This window comes from Stigmatopora nigra, chromosome 10 (genome assembly GCF_051989575.1).
Source record: "Stigmatopora nigra isolate UIUO_SnigA chromosome 10, RoL_Snig_1.1, whole genome shotgun sequence".
Classification (NCBI taxonomy): Eukaryota; Metazoa; Chordata; class Actinopteri; order Syngnathiformes; family Syngnathidae; genus Stigmatopora; species Stigmatopora nigra.
In genome coordinates this window covers 3,520,529-3,537,805 of record NC_135517.1, presented here as the reverse complement: position 1 = coordinate 3,537,805, position 17,277 = coordinate 3,520,529, and the positions used below count along the sequence as shown (strand labels likewise).

Below are 17,277 nucleotides of genomic sequence, written 5' to 3'. Positions count from 1 at the left end.
TTTTGAAAACTTTTGTTTTTTAGTTTAACTAGTTGCAATTTCAATATTAATTATTTTTGATTGTATTCTTTTGATATTTTTGTTTATTAATAGAATTTTTAAACAATTACTGGAAAAACTCAACTGTATATATTTTTTAAATAGTTGTATGGCCTTTAAAGTATTTATTTGATTGGATTTTAATTTTTAATGAATTTTTGGCCAGAGCCTTTTAACATTCTAGTCTAGCAAGATAACAGCCAGTAACTTTTTTTTTCCCAGTGAGTGTTTATCCATAAAACTAACTTGATTAAACTGCAGAAACGTATCATCTTTACTTATATACATGTATAATTAGCATTCTTTAGCATTCTTCTTTAGCATTTAACATTCATAATTAGCATTCTTCTCATTCTTTCTAATTAGCAACTATTGCACTTTAAAAACTGAAACTGGACTGGACCTCGGCTTCATTTCATGACGTTGTGCTATATTACCACCTACTGGTGAACCAGATTTCTACACAAAACTCTTCAGTTAGGCCTATAGTATTCAATTCAACTGAATGTATACAAAATATAATCAAACGCAAAGAGCCACATGCGGCTCGAGAGCAACATGTTGGTCACCCCTGCCCTAGCTGCAAGGAAATGAAAAAATACAATTGCTGTGATATGTATTTCCCGCTTTTGCCAGCTAAAAACGTCTAATCCGTTAGAACAAGGCGAAAAGCGATCCAGTTTTTTTTTTAAAAAATGGACGTATATAGCCGTCAATGGCTCTGGAAAAACCATCATTCCCTTAACCACGCCCTGGCGTGGAACATCTATGCCCCACCCACCCCGAGTAACACTTACATTCAAAGTTGGACCTCATAAACATCACCTCCTCCTTGTCGAGTCGTCCCAGCACGGCGTAGTGGCGCCCACCGGAGCCCCGCCCTTCGGACGTCACTTTCCAGCGGGTGGCTGGGAGGTGGAGGTAGGCTCGGGAGTGGGGGTCCCGCCTGGCGCACCTGCCCTTGGACGAGCACAAGGCCCGGCTGCAGAGGACGGCCGCCGACGTCACGTTGACCAGGTAAGGACCCAGGGTGCCGTCGATGTACCACTTGAGGGCGTCGCAGGAAGCCTGCGGGGACGCAATGAGGTTTTAGGCGGAATTAAAATGTTACTCGCTTTGGTCGTCTTTATAGTGAGGACAGATTAGGATTAATCTAGGTGAGTAATTTTAGGGATTTTGTTAGATTTTTTTTTAAAAAAATTACAAAAAAGTGTGTTTATGTATTTATTGTACTTACTGTATCCAAAATATGGCATTTTATGCATTTTATTTGGGTCCTGGTTTAGTTTCGTTGAATTATTTTTAATTAAAAATGTGTCTTTTTCAATTAAAATATTATCAAAAAGAAACCAGGTATTATAATTCATAACATAAACATTATATTTAATTATTACTAGTTAATCCTTTGATATAATAAGCAATATAAAATATTCATAAATAGCAAAAATGCATTTTTAATATGCCATTTAAATAATTTACTAAAAGATTTCATTAGGTTTAACATAAATACTGCTTTCATACTCCTACATGACTTTATTTTATAATACAGCATAAGTATTTGTTATTTAGTGGACATTTCTATGAAGAAAAATTATTGTGCCTTTTTTAAACCTCTTTTTGATGAAATCATTTCAGATTTTTTTTAAAATCTCAAACCAAAAATGATGTTCATCTGATATCTAGTTCGAAAATTAATATGAACTCATTTGGCATTAAATAGATAAGACTCATTTCATTATTGTACCTTGGATTTGGAGAAATTGTTGTCACCCCAGAACACTACCCCAGCTGACCCCAAGGCGGCGCTCTCTCCAACAGTGTACACCAAATGCTCCTGCGTTGGAAAAAATCACATCATCAAATAAAAAAACACTAAAAATCCATACTTTAACACTCTTACCGACCTTTGAGAGGAACTGGTAGGAGTATGTGTAGACGAGGGTGGCGTAGGGTACGACGAGGCGACCCGGCGGCGCCACCCGGTGGGCCTCTAAAATGCGATGCCTAGTGTAGAGCGCCACCTCTCGGCCGAACCCCCTCATCTCCTGGCTGAGGTAGATGTCGGAATACATCGCCGATGAGGCCTTCCATAACCACGCCAGCTTATCGTTGGCCTCTGATTGGGTGGGGGGACACTCCCCCGTGTAGTTGCCGCTTTTGTAGTAATTGTAGCAGTTGGGGAACCCGTAGTACCCCCACAATCCACCGGGTCGCTCCTTCTGCCCCAATTTCAGCGTTTCTTCCATGAACTTCTTGGCCGCTCCTTCAAACTCGACACGCGCCAACGCGTCCACCAGCGCCGGTTTCAAGTCGGCGTGCTGGGATCGCACTAGGGCTCGCGATCCTTCCTGGTAGACCTGTTTGGTGTCCCAGTTTCTCTCCCAAACTGGTCTCCAGCTTTCCCAGTCCACCACAGCCAACCCACGGAAGTCCCGGTTGGGGATATAACGGCGGATATCTTCTGCAGATGCGTTCAGGTGTTTGTTGATGCTGGCGTTTTGGGGGACGCCGCCATTGACCGCGCCGCCTTGGCTGTAATGCGGGTACGTGCCCAGTTTGTCCGCGTAGAAGACGGTGATGTCGTCCCCCATGAAGGTTTGGTTTTGGTTCTGGCCGATGCTGAATGTGCCCAAGTCCAGATCCACGCCGTACTTGGCGAGGCAGGCTAACGAGGGGGTGTTCCAAACACCCGCGAAGGGTAACTGGGAGAAATATGCGGGTGACGTGGTGACCCTCGGAATGTGACCCGGGAGGCTGAGGAAGAGGAGGAGGATGGGATGAAGACCTCTCATGTCTATGAGGTAGTGAAAGTAAAAAAAAAAAGGTTACCATTTATTTTGATATCATCACATTGCTGTCTTGTGTAACAAGTTGGAAGTGACATTCTAATTGACATTACGGTAATTTCACGTTTTATTGGACAATAGGGGTCTTGTTAGTTGGGAAGTCACAAAAAGTTTGGCGAGGATATCTTGCTTCACCGGGCTACTAAAACACAGGACGTTGCACCACTTGTGACTTCATTCGTCGTTGTAAACTCAATTTGAAGTGAGAAAAACTCGAATTTAAGCAGTTTGTTGAAGTTTTCACGTCCTTCTTACGTTCAATTCACGTTCTTAAAAAGCGTTGGAGACGCAGTACGAAGCAAAATATTATTTGTTTTAGTTAAAATTTTAGTCACACTTACCGGCATGAAGTTGGTGAATTAATAGCATAAACAGAGTGAAATTTGGAAAACGAAAAATAAATAAAACAAGAAAAAGGCAACTCTCGTGACTGGAATGGAAAGCAGAAGAGAATTAAAAACAGCTGTGAGGGATTTGGCACAACCAATCAGAATGGTTCTCGGGGATTTGGCCGCCGCAGCCAATACGGAAGTGTTGGAGTTCTAATAGCCAATCAGAGGGGAGATGTGGTAAACAACAGGCAGGTTGCCTAATATCGAGTCAGTTTTCTATTATATTGTATATTATAATAGCATATTCATAATACAATGCTAAAAATATTACCATATATCTTCTATACATATAATTACAACTGAAAAAAATTAACTATTTAAAACACTATCAGGCTTGAGCAAGAACAGTGCCCCTCCGTGGTAATATTTGGTAGCCCATGATGTGAACCGTTAATAATGTAACATTACTCATAAAAACATAAACACAGGGGCATTTTGAAGGAAAACATATATATATTTACATATTAAAAATAATTTAATAATAATAAAAGACAGTAATTGTTTAGCCGCTGAGTTGTATAGTATGCAAAATAATACATTTAATTAGTTTAATCAATCAGATATGTTAAAATATTTTTAAACAATTTAATAAAACGGCCATTAAATTTAAGAGAGCTAAAAAATAATAGTCTGAAATATTTAAATATAATTTCAAAGATAAATCTAAATAACAAATTTAGTAGCATATTTCCAAATGGTCTTCTACCATACATACTATATTGATAAAGACCATATATATGTTACTTATTACAACAAAAATGTAATCAATTCATTGAGTCAGCTTATTAAAATGTCAAATAAATAGAGTGAAAATAAATAAGAGCCAGTTCCATCAGTCAATCTATTTATTCTAAATGTATTTGCTCATTGTATATCATCTTTTTCACAATGTATTTTTTCACTCTGGAGGAGGAAATTAGTAGTCAATTTGGAATTTAAGGCACAAAAACGTCATTTGAAAAGCAGCTCCAGTACATTCAAATAAATACTGCTATGGCCTTCAAAATTATTTTTTTTTAAAAAGTGAGTCAGCTCAGCTAACGGCGTCCACTCCACATTTCCTTCGGCAAACATCCTCATCGCCGTGAGAAACGAGGAATCTGACACCTTTGGGAGAAACGACTGGGAAACTGAACAAAAACGTAAACACCATCATTCCCGCTAGCTCTTGCTAGATGAAAAAGTTACAAAAATAACATTTTTCTCTCTACTTGCTACAGTTTTTCTCAAGAAAAAAAAATCACTTTGTTATTGGTGTTTTACAGCATTTTAATGGCAGTGTGCAGCAGTTGTTTAATATCATTCATCAAGGCGCTCTTAAATGGGTCAAAAGTTTGTCCTTTGATGGCCAATGTTTTCAATAGGTCCAGAAAAAGTCTTGGACTGGATTTGGCAGTTTACACCAGGCAGTTTTTTGTTTTCCAAGCCATCCAGCACAGACATAAGTGACAAAGTTGAACCGACTGGGGTTGTAGTACAAAAATTATATGGATTTCGAGGGGGGAGAGGGGGGCGGAGCTTTTTGCACGGCAAAAAAACACTGAAAAAAATGCATGGTTTCGCCCAGTGCTTGAAGATATCTGTTATACACGAAAAAGATGCGGCAAAAAGTGCACTAAAATCATTAAAAAGCCTCTCATGTCTTGGCCACCTGGCTTTCTTGTATCTCAAAATGTCAACTCGATTTTATATGGGCCGGATCATTTTAGATATATTATTTAGATTTTTTTTTTTTATAAATGGATTAAAAGAACTGGATTAAAAGCCCTGAATTTTCAGTATTTTTATAGATCTACAACAATGTTTATTTTAACTTTTTTTAATATAATTTTCGATTTAAACAAAATGATTTTTGAACAAAAAAACAAAAAAATTGATTAAAAAATTACAATTATTGATTTAAAAAGGGGGGGGGGAAATCAGGAAATTTAATATACATCTATTCTCATTTGAATTTGATCCTAAAACAGAAAGTCAGCACTCATGATTTACTTTTTCGGGCCACACAAAATGATGCGGCGTGCCAGATTTGGCCCCCAGGCCGCCTTTTTGACACCTATGATTTAGAGGCATGTTTTTGGAATGTGGGAGGAAACCGGAATACCCAGAGAAAAAACCCACTTAGGCCCCAGAACATGCAAACTCTACACAGGTCGACCAACCTGGGATCGAACCCTCGACTTCCGAACAGTGAGGCCGACGTGCTAACCACTCGCCTCATTTGGAATATTTTCCACTAAAATGTGAAGCAGCCCAATTTTACAGTATGTGTTGCACCAAAACGTACAAAAACAATAAAATAAAAGATGGCCATGTCCGAGACCCCGCCCCTTTCTGGTACTGAGGGTCGGATTTCTGACAGCGTTGGCCCTCGTAGCCACTGTAGCACTGGCATTGAAAGTCGGCGCTATAGTCGGCGTGACCCGGCTCACCCGACGCTTCCCAACCGTGCGGCGGGGAATTCAGGTGCAGGTAGACGTCGGCGTCCGGGTCCCGGCGGAGACAGCGGCCGTGGGAAGTACACAAGGCCCGGCTGCATAACTCGGCTGCCGTGGAGACGTTGTGGAGGTATTTGCCCAGCGGACCCCGCAGATAAGCATCCAGCTTGGAGCAGGTGCTCTGAGAAAATGAGAAAATGAGAATGTGACAAAAGGCCAAAGTGAGACAGGATAAGAGTTACGGCATTTGGACGTGGTGGAGGGAGGGGGGGCGTTTAAGTGCCTGGAGAAAAAATAAAGTTTATTGCTTCTGTCTTCTTTCCTGTTTGTTCATGTTCAGGCTTTTTTTAATTCTAAATTTACAAACAATATATATATAGATAGGTATATTTCATGTAAAGTACTTTATTCATTTACTTACTTATTTATTTTCATTTATTTTCATTTATATTTATTTATATTTATTTATTTTTATTTATTTTTATTTATTTTTATTTATTTTTATTTATTTTTATTTATTTTTATTTATTTTTATTTATTTTTATTTATTTTTATTTATTTTTATTTATTTTTATTTATTTCTATTTATTTCTATTTATTTTTATTTATTTTTATTTATTTTTATTTATGTTTTATTTATTTTTTATTTATTTTTATGGATACGGTTAATTTTTTTCTTGAAATTCAATCATAGATGTCGAAATATTTTTTTTCTTGCATTTAGCCTCGTCACCTTGCAGTTTCATGCATGTCAAATCTAATTTATGCACATATAAGCCTTACCCTCAATTCAGTCATCATTTTTTTAGCCCCAAATATGGCATATATGCTAGAAAACACAGTAGTTATTTAGCACCTATTTACTAGAAAACAGGCCCAAAAAATAATATAAGATAAATTCCTTTGCCCCTGAGGACAAAAAAAAGCCACAAATGTCCGAAAAGCACTTTTAAGCAAAATTGCCTTTGGACTAACTGACACACAAACAAATAAAAACGCAATTGGAATATTTCGGCCACTCCTGGGATTCATTTTCTTTTGATTCCTTCCCCTGTTTCAAGTGTCATGCCAAGATTGCACAAACATGGCGACCATAGAAGCCAGCACGTGACGCTGGACTTTGAAGCGGCGCCCGGGGAAAGAAAAAGAAGAAGCCCAAAGTGGAGCAGCTGCCCCGAAAACCACCACGTCACCCGGTGCGAATGTGCCATTTTACAAAGAACGCACGCATGGCGGTCGGCGCGGTGGAAGCTCACTTTGTTGCTGGCGTAGGCGGCGTCTCCCCACAGGATGATGCCGGCGGCCCCCAAAGCCACGCTCTCGCCGATGGTGGACACCAAATCCCTCTGGAAGAAAAGAAGCGTGTGTTCTGTCAATAAATCAAACGTCATTTTCTTGTTTTTTTTTACTGATATTGAGAAAGAAGTATTGGATGACGTTTAGTCAGATTACAAACAATGATGTCATTTGATTTTTTTGTTTATTTGAGTTGGAGTTTGATTTATTTAATAAGGCACATTTTAATCAACATATTTATATTCATGTTAATGAGAATTATATATGTGAATATGTAAGATTATAGTTGAGGGCTAATTTCTATCTTTAGTCCCTTGTGTAGGTTGAAAATAAACTATGACACATACTAGACCAGGCGTGGTCAAACTATGGTCCGCGGGCCACATATGGCCCATTAGGCTTTTTATTCCGGCCCGCCGACATTGCCCAAATTTTTTTCTCCCCGAGATGGCACTGTCACGCGGAAGCCAGTGGAAGTAGGTCTGTCCACTTTTATTTGTTTTTTGTGTTTTGCAGCCCTTCTATCTTTTTTAAATGACATTTTAATATTAATTAATACATTCCTTTTTATTTTACTTTGTACTTTATACTTTTTACTTTAATCATGAGTGATGAGTATGTTCATACTTTAGTCCTTTTTTTCTGTTTATGTTTTATATGTCCTGTTAACGGATGCACTTTTTTATGTGTATCCTACCTTGTGCTGAAGCGGCCCATCTGTCAAATTTTTAAAGTTCAGGCGTTTGTTTTTTTTAATACATCTGACAGCGATGTTGCGTTTGTTTGTTTTTTCATCCGTTTTTTTTCGTCCGTTTTTCTGTGGGCGGTTCCAATCTGGGCACGGAACAAAGTCAGAGCGCTTATCAGCGAGGGCAGTCCTTTCCTGCGCTGATGTGACAAAATTACGGGCGGATGTGTGTTGTTCCATTTTAAAAGCTCACCCACACCCAAATAAAATGAGGTCATGGTTGAACGATGTTAATAATTTTACAATTTGACAAAGTGACATGAAGAAGAAGCAACGGCGCCAAAGAAATTAGACGGCATCTCACCTCCGTCAACTGCTCCAGGGAGTTCATATACGTCGGGCGAGCGTACACAAAGACAGGTCGCGCTAGGCCGTGTCCTGCCGACGCCAGGCGCATCCCTTCCTTCACACGGTTTTTCACAAAGCGCCTCCCGGAGGCGGACGAGCGTAGGACAGAGCCCAAGTAGACGGACGGGAAGAGGGCGGTGCTTTCGGTCCACAACCAGTTGAGTAGCTCGTTGCGCGCTACTTCCACGTCCGGGCAACGACCTGTGTAGCTTTGTAGGGTTCTCTGATAGTCATGGTTGTAGCAGTCCGGGAAAAGATAGAACCCCCAAAGCTGATTGGGTCGCAGGTGCTTAGCTAGTTTAAGGGTCTCCAACATGAACCTCTTAGCGGAGGCCTCAAACTCTTGCATGGCGACTTTGGCGACCCGTTCAGGCGACCAATCGGGGTTCTTCTGGCGCACTAGTTCCTTAGAATGGCGGCGGTAAACGTCCTTAGCCTCCCAGTTGCGAATCCAGAGTGGACGCCATTCTTCCCAGTCGATTACCGCTAGGCCTTTAGCGCCAGGTTCGCGGATGTACTTCTCCACGCCTTCTGGCATTTTAGCTAAATGGCGCGCTAAGCTAGCTGCTTGTGGGAGACCGCCATTGACGGGGGTGCCGTCCGCTTCGAAGTGGGGGTATAGACCAAGTCGGTCGTTGTAGAAGATTGTTAGGTTTTGCTTCACGAAGCCCTCGTTGGGGGAGGCTACGATCTGGAACTGGTTTAGCTGGAGGGAGACTCGGTGACGGGGGAGGCAGTCCTCCGTCGGGGCGTTCCATGCCAGAAGAAGAGGTTTGTTGGGGTACAGCGGCCAGACGGTGGCTTTCGGTTCCGGGGATCCGCCGGCGACCTGTCGTAGAATTGTCAGCAGCAGGAGGACAATGTTGCGACCAGACGCCGTCCACTGCATGTCTCCAGATGGGGAGGGACAGAAGTGACCGTCTCTCGTTGCTCTGGAATTAGCATAAGTGTCTTTTTTATTGATTTTTGCAGTCATTTTTTATTGATTTTGAGGGACTTTTTTTGTTCATTTGTTGCTCCGTGTTGATTTTGGGCCATTTTAAGGTTCTTTATTAACACATTAGCTCCTAAATTTACCTGCCATAATCATAATATATCCTTTCTATAAAGTCCATCCAAGTCCAAATAGATTGGAGGCTTAGCCCAGTCAATGGCAGCAAATACTATTACAAAATATGAAATAATAATTAAAAAATGAAAAAAAAATTGATGAGGTAATTTGTCATTCAGGCTCACATTGTATATGCCCATAGTTACTTTATTACATAATTTTAAAAATGAAAATACATTAATTGATTTTTTTGGTATAACTTCTGCTGAGGATTTGGACTGAGTTATAGTTAATTATTAGTTATTATGAATTAATTTTAAAGTCACTTGCCTCGCGATAAAGAGGTAAAATATATATGACAGAAATTTCAAATACAATTATCGACTGACAAAAATACAAAACTGATAGAATTTCAATGAAGTTGTATTGAAAAAAAAAAGGGATATAAATCAATAAAGTCCATTCCCAAATGAAATAATTTATCAGCAAGCCTTACCTTTCCCGGCGTTGTGGACAAGCATTCCCTCCCAAGTTTCCAACGACTATTCACGCCACCGTTTTTGGTGACTGTCGCTTTAACGCAAAAAAAGAGCCACTCGTGGACATTTTGACTCTTTTGTTTGCGTGCTGCAGCAGAGCCGTTGAACTCAAGAAAGAATCGAACGAGTGACCTCTTTAGCTGGCTAAAGACACGGACTGCAGCCCCCCTGCGAAGATACAAGAACCACCGCTGGGCAGTTCCAATCGGCTACAAACCAGGGGGTGTACCGTAGCTAACCAATCCTCCTATAGTGACGAAAAAAAACTTTTTAAGTCACAAAATCACTCCAAATCACTAAGTAGTAACCGCTACTCAAACTCCATGCATTGGAAGTTTTTTTTCAACATTCCTACTCAAACTATTTAAAATAATCCCCCCGTAGCTCCCACAAAGTGAACCGCTCCAAAAGTTTGCTCCCATCCATGAGAAGCAGATACAGTAATATATTTCATGCGAGATCACAGCCACACTGTCGCTTCCCTAAAAATAAAAATAAAAAAGCAGGCACACACACACAAATGAGTACTTTCTCCACACTGGCTTTAAGTATAATTATTTACAGTCAGATAAATACATGGTAATTAGGTACAAAGTTGCCACAAAAACCTCGACACAATTTATTCATTTCCCATTAGCTCATCCCAAAGATGATTTAAGTGAAATTATAACGTGATTAGATTGGAATGTAGTATTAACATTTGATTTTTTTCCACATTTATGACGTCTATCGCCATTAACAACAGAATACATAAATATTATCAATTACGAAATTGTTATAATTAGCATTTTTAGTGCATGACGGCAAGTGGTTAGCACGTCGCCCGCGCAGTTTTGGGGTCGAGTGTTCGATTCCAGATCGAAACTCATTATGTAGAGTTAGCATGTTCTACCCAGGCTTGCGTGGGTTTTCTCCGGGTACTCTAATTTCCTCCATATTTCCAAAAACATGCACGTAAAACGGGTTGAACACTCTAAATTGCTAACTATGCTACGTTGCAATTAGCCCGCCACCAATTCAGTTATCTGTGACAGACTCCAGCACCCCCTGCGAACCTTTGTGAGGATAAACGGTCCAGAAAATAAATGAATTATTTACATTTTATTCATCTAGTTTTATATTTTTCCTGATTTTTAAAATCTATATCTTTGGCATTAATAAAACAGTCATAGTGATCATTTGGGATGATGACTCCGCCCCTAAAATAGATTTTTTTAAATGTCATAAAATAATAAAAACGTCTAAAATGCCCATGACAACAAAATGGTGGATTCAAAAAGTCTACACACCCCTGCTCGCAAAAAAAGAAGAAGGAAAAAGATAATATATCTAAAAAGTCTACACACCCCTTTTTCTGAAATGCCTACTTTTCTCTTGATTGCTAACGGAGCCGCAACGCTCCGTCGAGCATCTCCCGGTTGTCTACAATTAGTGGCGGAAAGCCATTTTTAAGGGCCTCACTTAAGCGCCCCCGAGAAATGGGATTCGTCCACCGAAAAGAGGCAGAAAAGAAAAAGCCGAGTGCAAAAACATGCTACTTTCCCAACAAAAACACGACAGGAGTCAATAAATGAGAAAATGAGCTCCTTTTTTGAGATTTCCTTCCAAATGTTTTATTGCTCTATAATTAGCTTTCTTTTCCACATATAACATGTTTTTTTTTTTTTTTTTTACGTAGTGGTGACTTGATTGTTGACTGTTTTTGGAACCTTTGCACGTGTTGTGCTTATTTGCTGTCACGATGCTGCTATGTAGAATATCTAGTGTAAAATAACATATCTAGAATAATATACAATGAAAGATTTGTTAAGTTAGGGAAAGAATTATGAATAATGATTTCATATTTTGATTTATTTAAGTGTTGTTGTTTTTTAAGTTTGTTGAATGAGTTTTTAGTTATTAAAGAATTAACATGGTTAAGTAAATTGATTATCTAATATCTAATTATATGCAAACTATTTCATCATTAATTTCATTGACTTTAAGTTCATAAAATTTATTTAAAAAATTACTACTTATGGGACTAAACAATATAATTGAATTTAAAAATAACTTAGTGATTATTAGTTAGTACTTACTAATAATATTTCTATTTTGATGACATAATTCATTTCTTCTTCAACATTATTTTTAAATAATTTCATTTATTATATAAAATACAATGTTTTATTGCTAATTTTAAAAGTATTTAAAAATAAATATTTCAATAAATATTCTATTTTTATTTCAGAATTCATTTTTTGTCATTACACAAGTACAATAAGATTTATAGCTTCACCATAAAGCACACGTAATTAAAAATATCTCATTATTTGACATTTTTCATTATTTTTTTGTACAATTTTTAGTTTTTAACATGTTTTTAAATGACCTCCCATTTAATATACTGTCTACTTTCTTTGCATTTGATGTATTATGTTCTCAGTCATCCTTCATGAAAAGCCTTTTTTTTTTTTCTCCGAGCCTACGCCAGACGGAAGCCGACATCTTTCCGCCGTTTGTTTCCAAACCCTTGCTGACTCACGCAAAACCATCAACGAGAACCCTCCCAAGTGCACTTTAAGCATTAAGAAAGTGTTTGAATGAATGGCTGAGGGATGGGAAAAGTGAACAAAGCCACATAGCTTTGCTAACTTGACCCCCCTCCCAACAGGCGGGGGTCTCCGCCTCCTCTTTTGACCTACGCTTCCCGAACGTGACATCAGCAAAAGACAGGAAGTGGAAACAATGGCCGGGAAATGTTTGGCTACCTTCACTTGGTGGCTCCGACGTGATTTGATTGCGATGGAATGCTTTTTTGCTCGTGGAAACCTTTGGGCCTAATTAGCCAAAAAACAAAGAACTGCGAAGTGTTGGCTTCCTGTTAAAGTACATGTGTCAAAGTGGAGGCCCGGGGGCCAAATCTGACCCGCCGCATCATTTTGTGTGGCCCGGGAAAGTAAATGATGAGTGCCAACTTTCTGTTTTAGGATCAAATTCGAATGAATAGTATAGATGTATATTAAATTTCCTGATTTTCCCCCTTTTAAATCAATAATTGTCATTTTTAATCCATTTTTTTCTCTTTTTAGTTCAAAAATCATTTTGTAAAATCTAAAAAAATATTTTAAAAAAGCTAAAATAAACATTGTTTTCGATTAATCAAAAACTGAACATTCAGAGCTTTTAATCTAGTTTTTTAATCCATTTATAAATAAAAAAAATCTAAATATTATAGCAAAGGTGCCAAAGGTGTGGTCGGCGGGCCAAAAGTGGCCCGCTAGGGAGGTCGGATCTGACAAAACTAATGTATTTTCTAGCATATACATATATAAAGTACTGCCACTACTTACAAAATAGTCAATTTCGTTAGTAGAGGTATTTCAATTTACTTTTTGTTCTTCCAATGTACAGTATTTGTTAAATGTCAGTCGGGCATTAAGAGGTTAAAGTCAGAGAATTTTCACGTGCAAAAAAAAAAAGAAGAAAAAAGCAGGAAGTGGACAAAGTAATGTATTTATGAAGGGAAGTCCAAGTGCTTACGGGGAAATTTGAAGGAGAGGTTCTTTGCGAGAATTATTGAAGCACGCACTAGTCGCGCCCTGGGCAGGAATTGTTGCATAACACCCAATATAATGATGATGTTAGGGGAGGGACAATGTTGATAATTCAACATAAAATGATTGTGTAACTACACTAGGAAGAATATATATACTAGACTCAATTGTACAACAGATGGGGGATCAAGTACAAGTTTTTTTTTCTTTTTCAGTACTAAGAAAAGCAAATTGGTTCAGTTTAAATGGCTTGAAAACATATGTGCTGTTATTATTATTATTTTAAATATCCAAGATGTCAAAAATAAAAGGTATATAGTATTATATTAACCGTTTAGATGAATTAAGATGAATGAAATTTTGGTATAGATATGTCTTTATTCAATTGAACTGTGAATTATTGAAATATACCTTTTGGGTGTAGTAATATATGACATTTAAAATTGTATTCCTAAATTAAAATATCTATTTATATTTTTGAACATTTATTTAAAGTCATTTAATTTTTTCCTTTTGTATTTTTATTATATCATGAATCATCATCATATTTTTTACTGAAATTCAAGTATTTGGTTATTCAAAATATTTAAAATAATGTGGTAAAAATATTAAGATTGTTTTGTAATTGCTGAATGATTTTCCTTTATATATGTACTATTGTTTTGTTTCACCGAAAACATAATTAACATGTCACATGACGATCAAAAAAACTTTTTTTAGCCCCACAAGTAGCCCAAAAAACGTTTCTAAAAAGCCAATGTTAAAAAGCGGGTGGCCAGAGAAAAAAAAGACGCCCTCCCCCCAAAATGATGTTCCCATATCCTACCGTGCTCCCAGCACGTCATCAAAAGAAGTGCTTGGCTGGAAAGCAAGTGACCTCTGGCAACCCGGAAGACGCCCGACCGCATCAGGCGAGATTACAGAGGGGAGGCCGGGCCTGGAAAAGAAAAGCGAGTCCTTTATCCACCTCCCAATGTTTACATTGCCATTAAGAGTTGGCACGCCGCCAAAGCGGAGACGGCGAGGCCACAAATTGGCAGGGTTGTCGTCGTGGGGGCATGAGTCGGGGCCCATAATCACACATCATTAAATGGCACAATAGCTGAGGGTTATTATTACGAGAGGAAGCAACGACTTTAGTCCTGCGTTTTGGGAAAATGGGATTCTCTACTGCCCTCTACAGGTGGAATAAATATTACATATTACTCATGAGAAGTTAGACTTGTAGTAAATACATGACACAAAAAATAATTATAAAAAATAAAATATAAAAAATATTGTAAGATATATACAAATAATTAAAACAATAAATCTAAATAAAAATTAATATATAGAAAATACAAAATAACAAATAAATAAAACAAATACGCATTAGTTGAGTTTTTTTTAATCTCTCGTTAAGTGAAATGTTTGGAATGTTATGAATTTATAACTTAAAAATAAAAAGGGATTTTTATGTTTGAAATATGAAGACAAAAAAGTCTGTTCTAACAGCATCATTTCATGTCAGGAAACTATTTATTCAAGTATTTCCAACTAATACATCGGAATCATTTACAGTGTGTCGTGTTCACTAGTGCAGGTCACGTGACCAACAACAAAGGCTTTCAAACGGAACATTTAACACCATCACTCATCACACACGTTATCCCACACACCCCTACTTTCAAAACTGCGGCCCGTGGGCCAAAAGTGGCCCGCTAAGGGGGTCCGATCCGGACTTTGTAGCTCATTCATACCATACCTACACAATGAAATGCTTTAATTTCTTCGACAAAACTGGATGTTTGTGACTTATGTGTTCAAGTACTACACTTTGCTTAATTCAAATTCTCTGGAGTCAATAAGAAACCTTAAAATGTGCCCAAAACTACAAAAAATAACCTGGAAATGTCCCCAAAAAAATAATCGGGAGCAAAGAGCAAACAAAAACAACTGGGAAAGTCCAAAATTTACCGTAAATCCGCTAAAACAGTGGAAAAAAAGTGACGCAAAATAAACTCATTACCTGCTATTGACAGGGATAGATGTCGAATTGACTTATCATCTCTTGTTGCTAGGCGTCCAATCCGTTTTGACTGGGTGGGAGGGGCCAAAACATCAAGACACAGTTGCTACTTCTGCACTTCTAAGGCTGACACTAACTTCCACAGTGTTTTTTATAGAAGTCACTATAGAGCCACAAAGATTAGGAAAAGAGTCAGAATCCCAGAAATATCGAAACATAATAGTAATAGTAATAATTACCATATTTTTTCACATATTAGCCGCCTCTGGATATAAGCCACACCCTTTAAATGTCTTAAAATGGTTGAATTTGACAATTTCTCGCGTATAAGCCGCCCCGATTCACAATTTTCACCTCCATATTTATGGTTTTAAATGTTACTTTGGAGGGAAAATCTTAAAAATTGTCATTTTTGAACGGCAAAAAATGGATATGTCCTTTTGCGTTACATTTTTTTCTCCTTTTTTCGTGTTCATGTCTGAATTTTGGGGTGAAAATTGTATGAAAATAAAACCTTTACACCTCACAGAGGACAATAGGGAAGTCGACGTGAATACGGGGGTGCTGGAGCTTCACAATCCCCTGAAGAGAGTAAAATTCAGAACCATTAGGAAATGTCCACGGATTTTTGTCAATATTTTTGGAAGCTTACCTGCGGAATGAGATTTTTTTGTATCCTCTTCAACTTGGACTTCCGACGTCCGTTTTTCGTCACCACCGTCTCCTCGTAGAACTCGTGAGCGAGGTCGCCGTCCTCGTCGAAGTACAGCGAGCTGTCGGAGACGCCGACGATGAAAACGAGTTCAAATCGTGACTCCTCTATGTTGTGTTTACCTCCTCCGGGTGAAAACAAAGGGCGCCGCGTTTCTGGAACATTTCAGGCGGGCCACCGACTGCTCGTTGCCGTTATCCGCCGAGTCGCCACCCGCCGCGCCGGCCGAGAAAGGCCAAGCACCTTTGCCTTTGGATCCACTTCCTCCCATTCTCCTCAAGCATAAGGCATTGTTCAATTGTGAGGTGAAGCGCTAATCTGGTTATGGGCCAGCCTGCCAATTTCCTAATGAAGACCGGTTCTGGAGGAAAAATAAATAAAACATACTGTCAAGTTTTTGTGTCATTCCCTCAATTTTTGGATGGAAATGACTCTTCATTCTTGATACTACTTTTTTACGTGCACTTGAACTCATCATTATTAACGTTCTGTGCTGAGTGTATTTATTCATCTTATAATGCCATTTATCCTCACAAGTGCAGGGGCCTATCCCAGCTAATTATAGCAAGTACACTATTATTATTTTTTATTTTAATGTGCAACACCCACAATTAAAGTAGTAGTCCACAATTAAAGTAGTAGTCCTTGTTTGGAGAAGTACTTGGAGTACAAACACACTAAAACTAATGTACATTTACAAGTTGGAGTACTACAAGTATTTATACACATACGAATACAAATAAAAGCATATGTATGTACACAAGGAGGGTCACCAGCGCACATACAAATAGTTTCCTAATTTTAAATATGGTTCAAGTGAACAAAAACAACTACCAGCCCTCGCTACGTGTAGTTGGTCATATTTAAAGCCATAGATTAGCTTCGTCCTACCTGGGATGCTAACGAACACCCCTGTCAGTGTCCACAAGTTATTAAGCATAAGTTTATGCTATTATCATTCACTTTACGCATTTGTTATTAATATAAAGCACGGTGAAATAATAGTAGAGCTCTCGGTAGCTGTGTTATTGACACACGCTACGTAAACAGCTACCATATTAGCAGCAGGTTAGCAAAAATACACCTCACGTTAATAACATTTAAACCTTTCAAAATGTATTTGACATAACCGTGGCATCAAACAGTTGGTCACTCCACCTACCTTCTTTTAATATTTTGAATCCCCATTATGGTAGCGTTGTTTGCTACGAAGATGGCAGTGATAGGATCATAAAGATGCCTGATAGCTAGCAAGCTAGCTAACTCTCCTACTCACACGAAGAAAAAGTGTGATGTCACAGGTGTGATGTCAAAGTCGATTAAA

At 38.3% G+C, this 17,277-nt stretch overlaps 3 protein-coding genes across 3 annotated transcripts; all 3 read right to left on the bottom strand.

Moving 5' to 3' along the window:
- Nucleotides 1-49: 49 nt before the first annotated feature.
- hyal1 (hyaluronidase 1) lies at nucleotides 50-3,383 on the bottom strand. The gene is made up of 4 exons (XM_077725782.1): nucleotides 3,227-3,383; nucleotides 1,944-2,833; nucleotides 1,784-1,873; nucleotides 50-1,107 (listed from the first exon to the last, which is right to left on the bottom strand). The coding sequence occupies exons 1-4, from the start codon at nucleotides 3,252-3,254 to the stop codon at nucleotides 781-783; spliced, it is 1,335 nt and encodes a 444-aa protein (XP_077581908.1). The 5' UTR covers nucleotides 3,255-3,383; the 3' UTR covers nucleotides 50-780.
- An 811-nt stretch (nucleotides 3,384-4,194) lies between these two features.
- LOC144203075 (hyaluronidase-2-like) lies at nucleotides 4,195-9,953 on the bottom strand. The gene is made up of 4 exons (XM_077726322.1): nucleotides 9,655-9,953; nucleotides 8,064-9,039; nucleotides 6,972-7,061; nucleotides 4,195-5,896 (listed from the first exon to the last, which is right to left on the bottom strand). The coding sequence occupies exons 2-4, from the start codon at nucleotides 8,994-8,996 to the stop codon at nucleotides 5,537-5,539; spliced, it is 1,383 nt and encodes a 460-aa protein (XP_077582448.1). The 5' UTR covers nucleotides 8,997-9,039; nucleotides 9,655-9,953; the 3' UTR covers nucleotides 4,195-5,536.
- Nucleotides 9,954-14,732: 4,779 nt separating this feature from the next.
- Nucleotides 14,733-17,260, bottom strand: LOC144203287 (tumor suppressor candidate 2-like). The gene is made up of 4 exons (XM_077726680.1): nucleotides 17,116-17,260; nucleotides 16,076-16,314; nucleotides 15,894-16,014; nucleotides 14,733-15,823 (listed from the first exon to the last, which is right to left on the bottom strand). The coding sequence occupies exons 2-4, from the start codon at nucleotides 16,222-16,224 to the stop codon at nucleotides 15,758-15,760; spliced, it is 336 nt and encodes a 111-aa protein (XP_077582806.1). The 5' UTR covers nucleotides 16,225-16,314; nucleotides 17,116-17,260; the 3' UTR covers nucleotides 14,733-15,757.
- Between the last annotated feature and the right edge of the window lie 17 nt (nucleotides 17,261-17,277).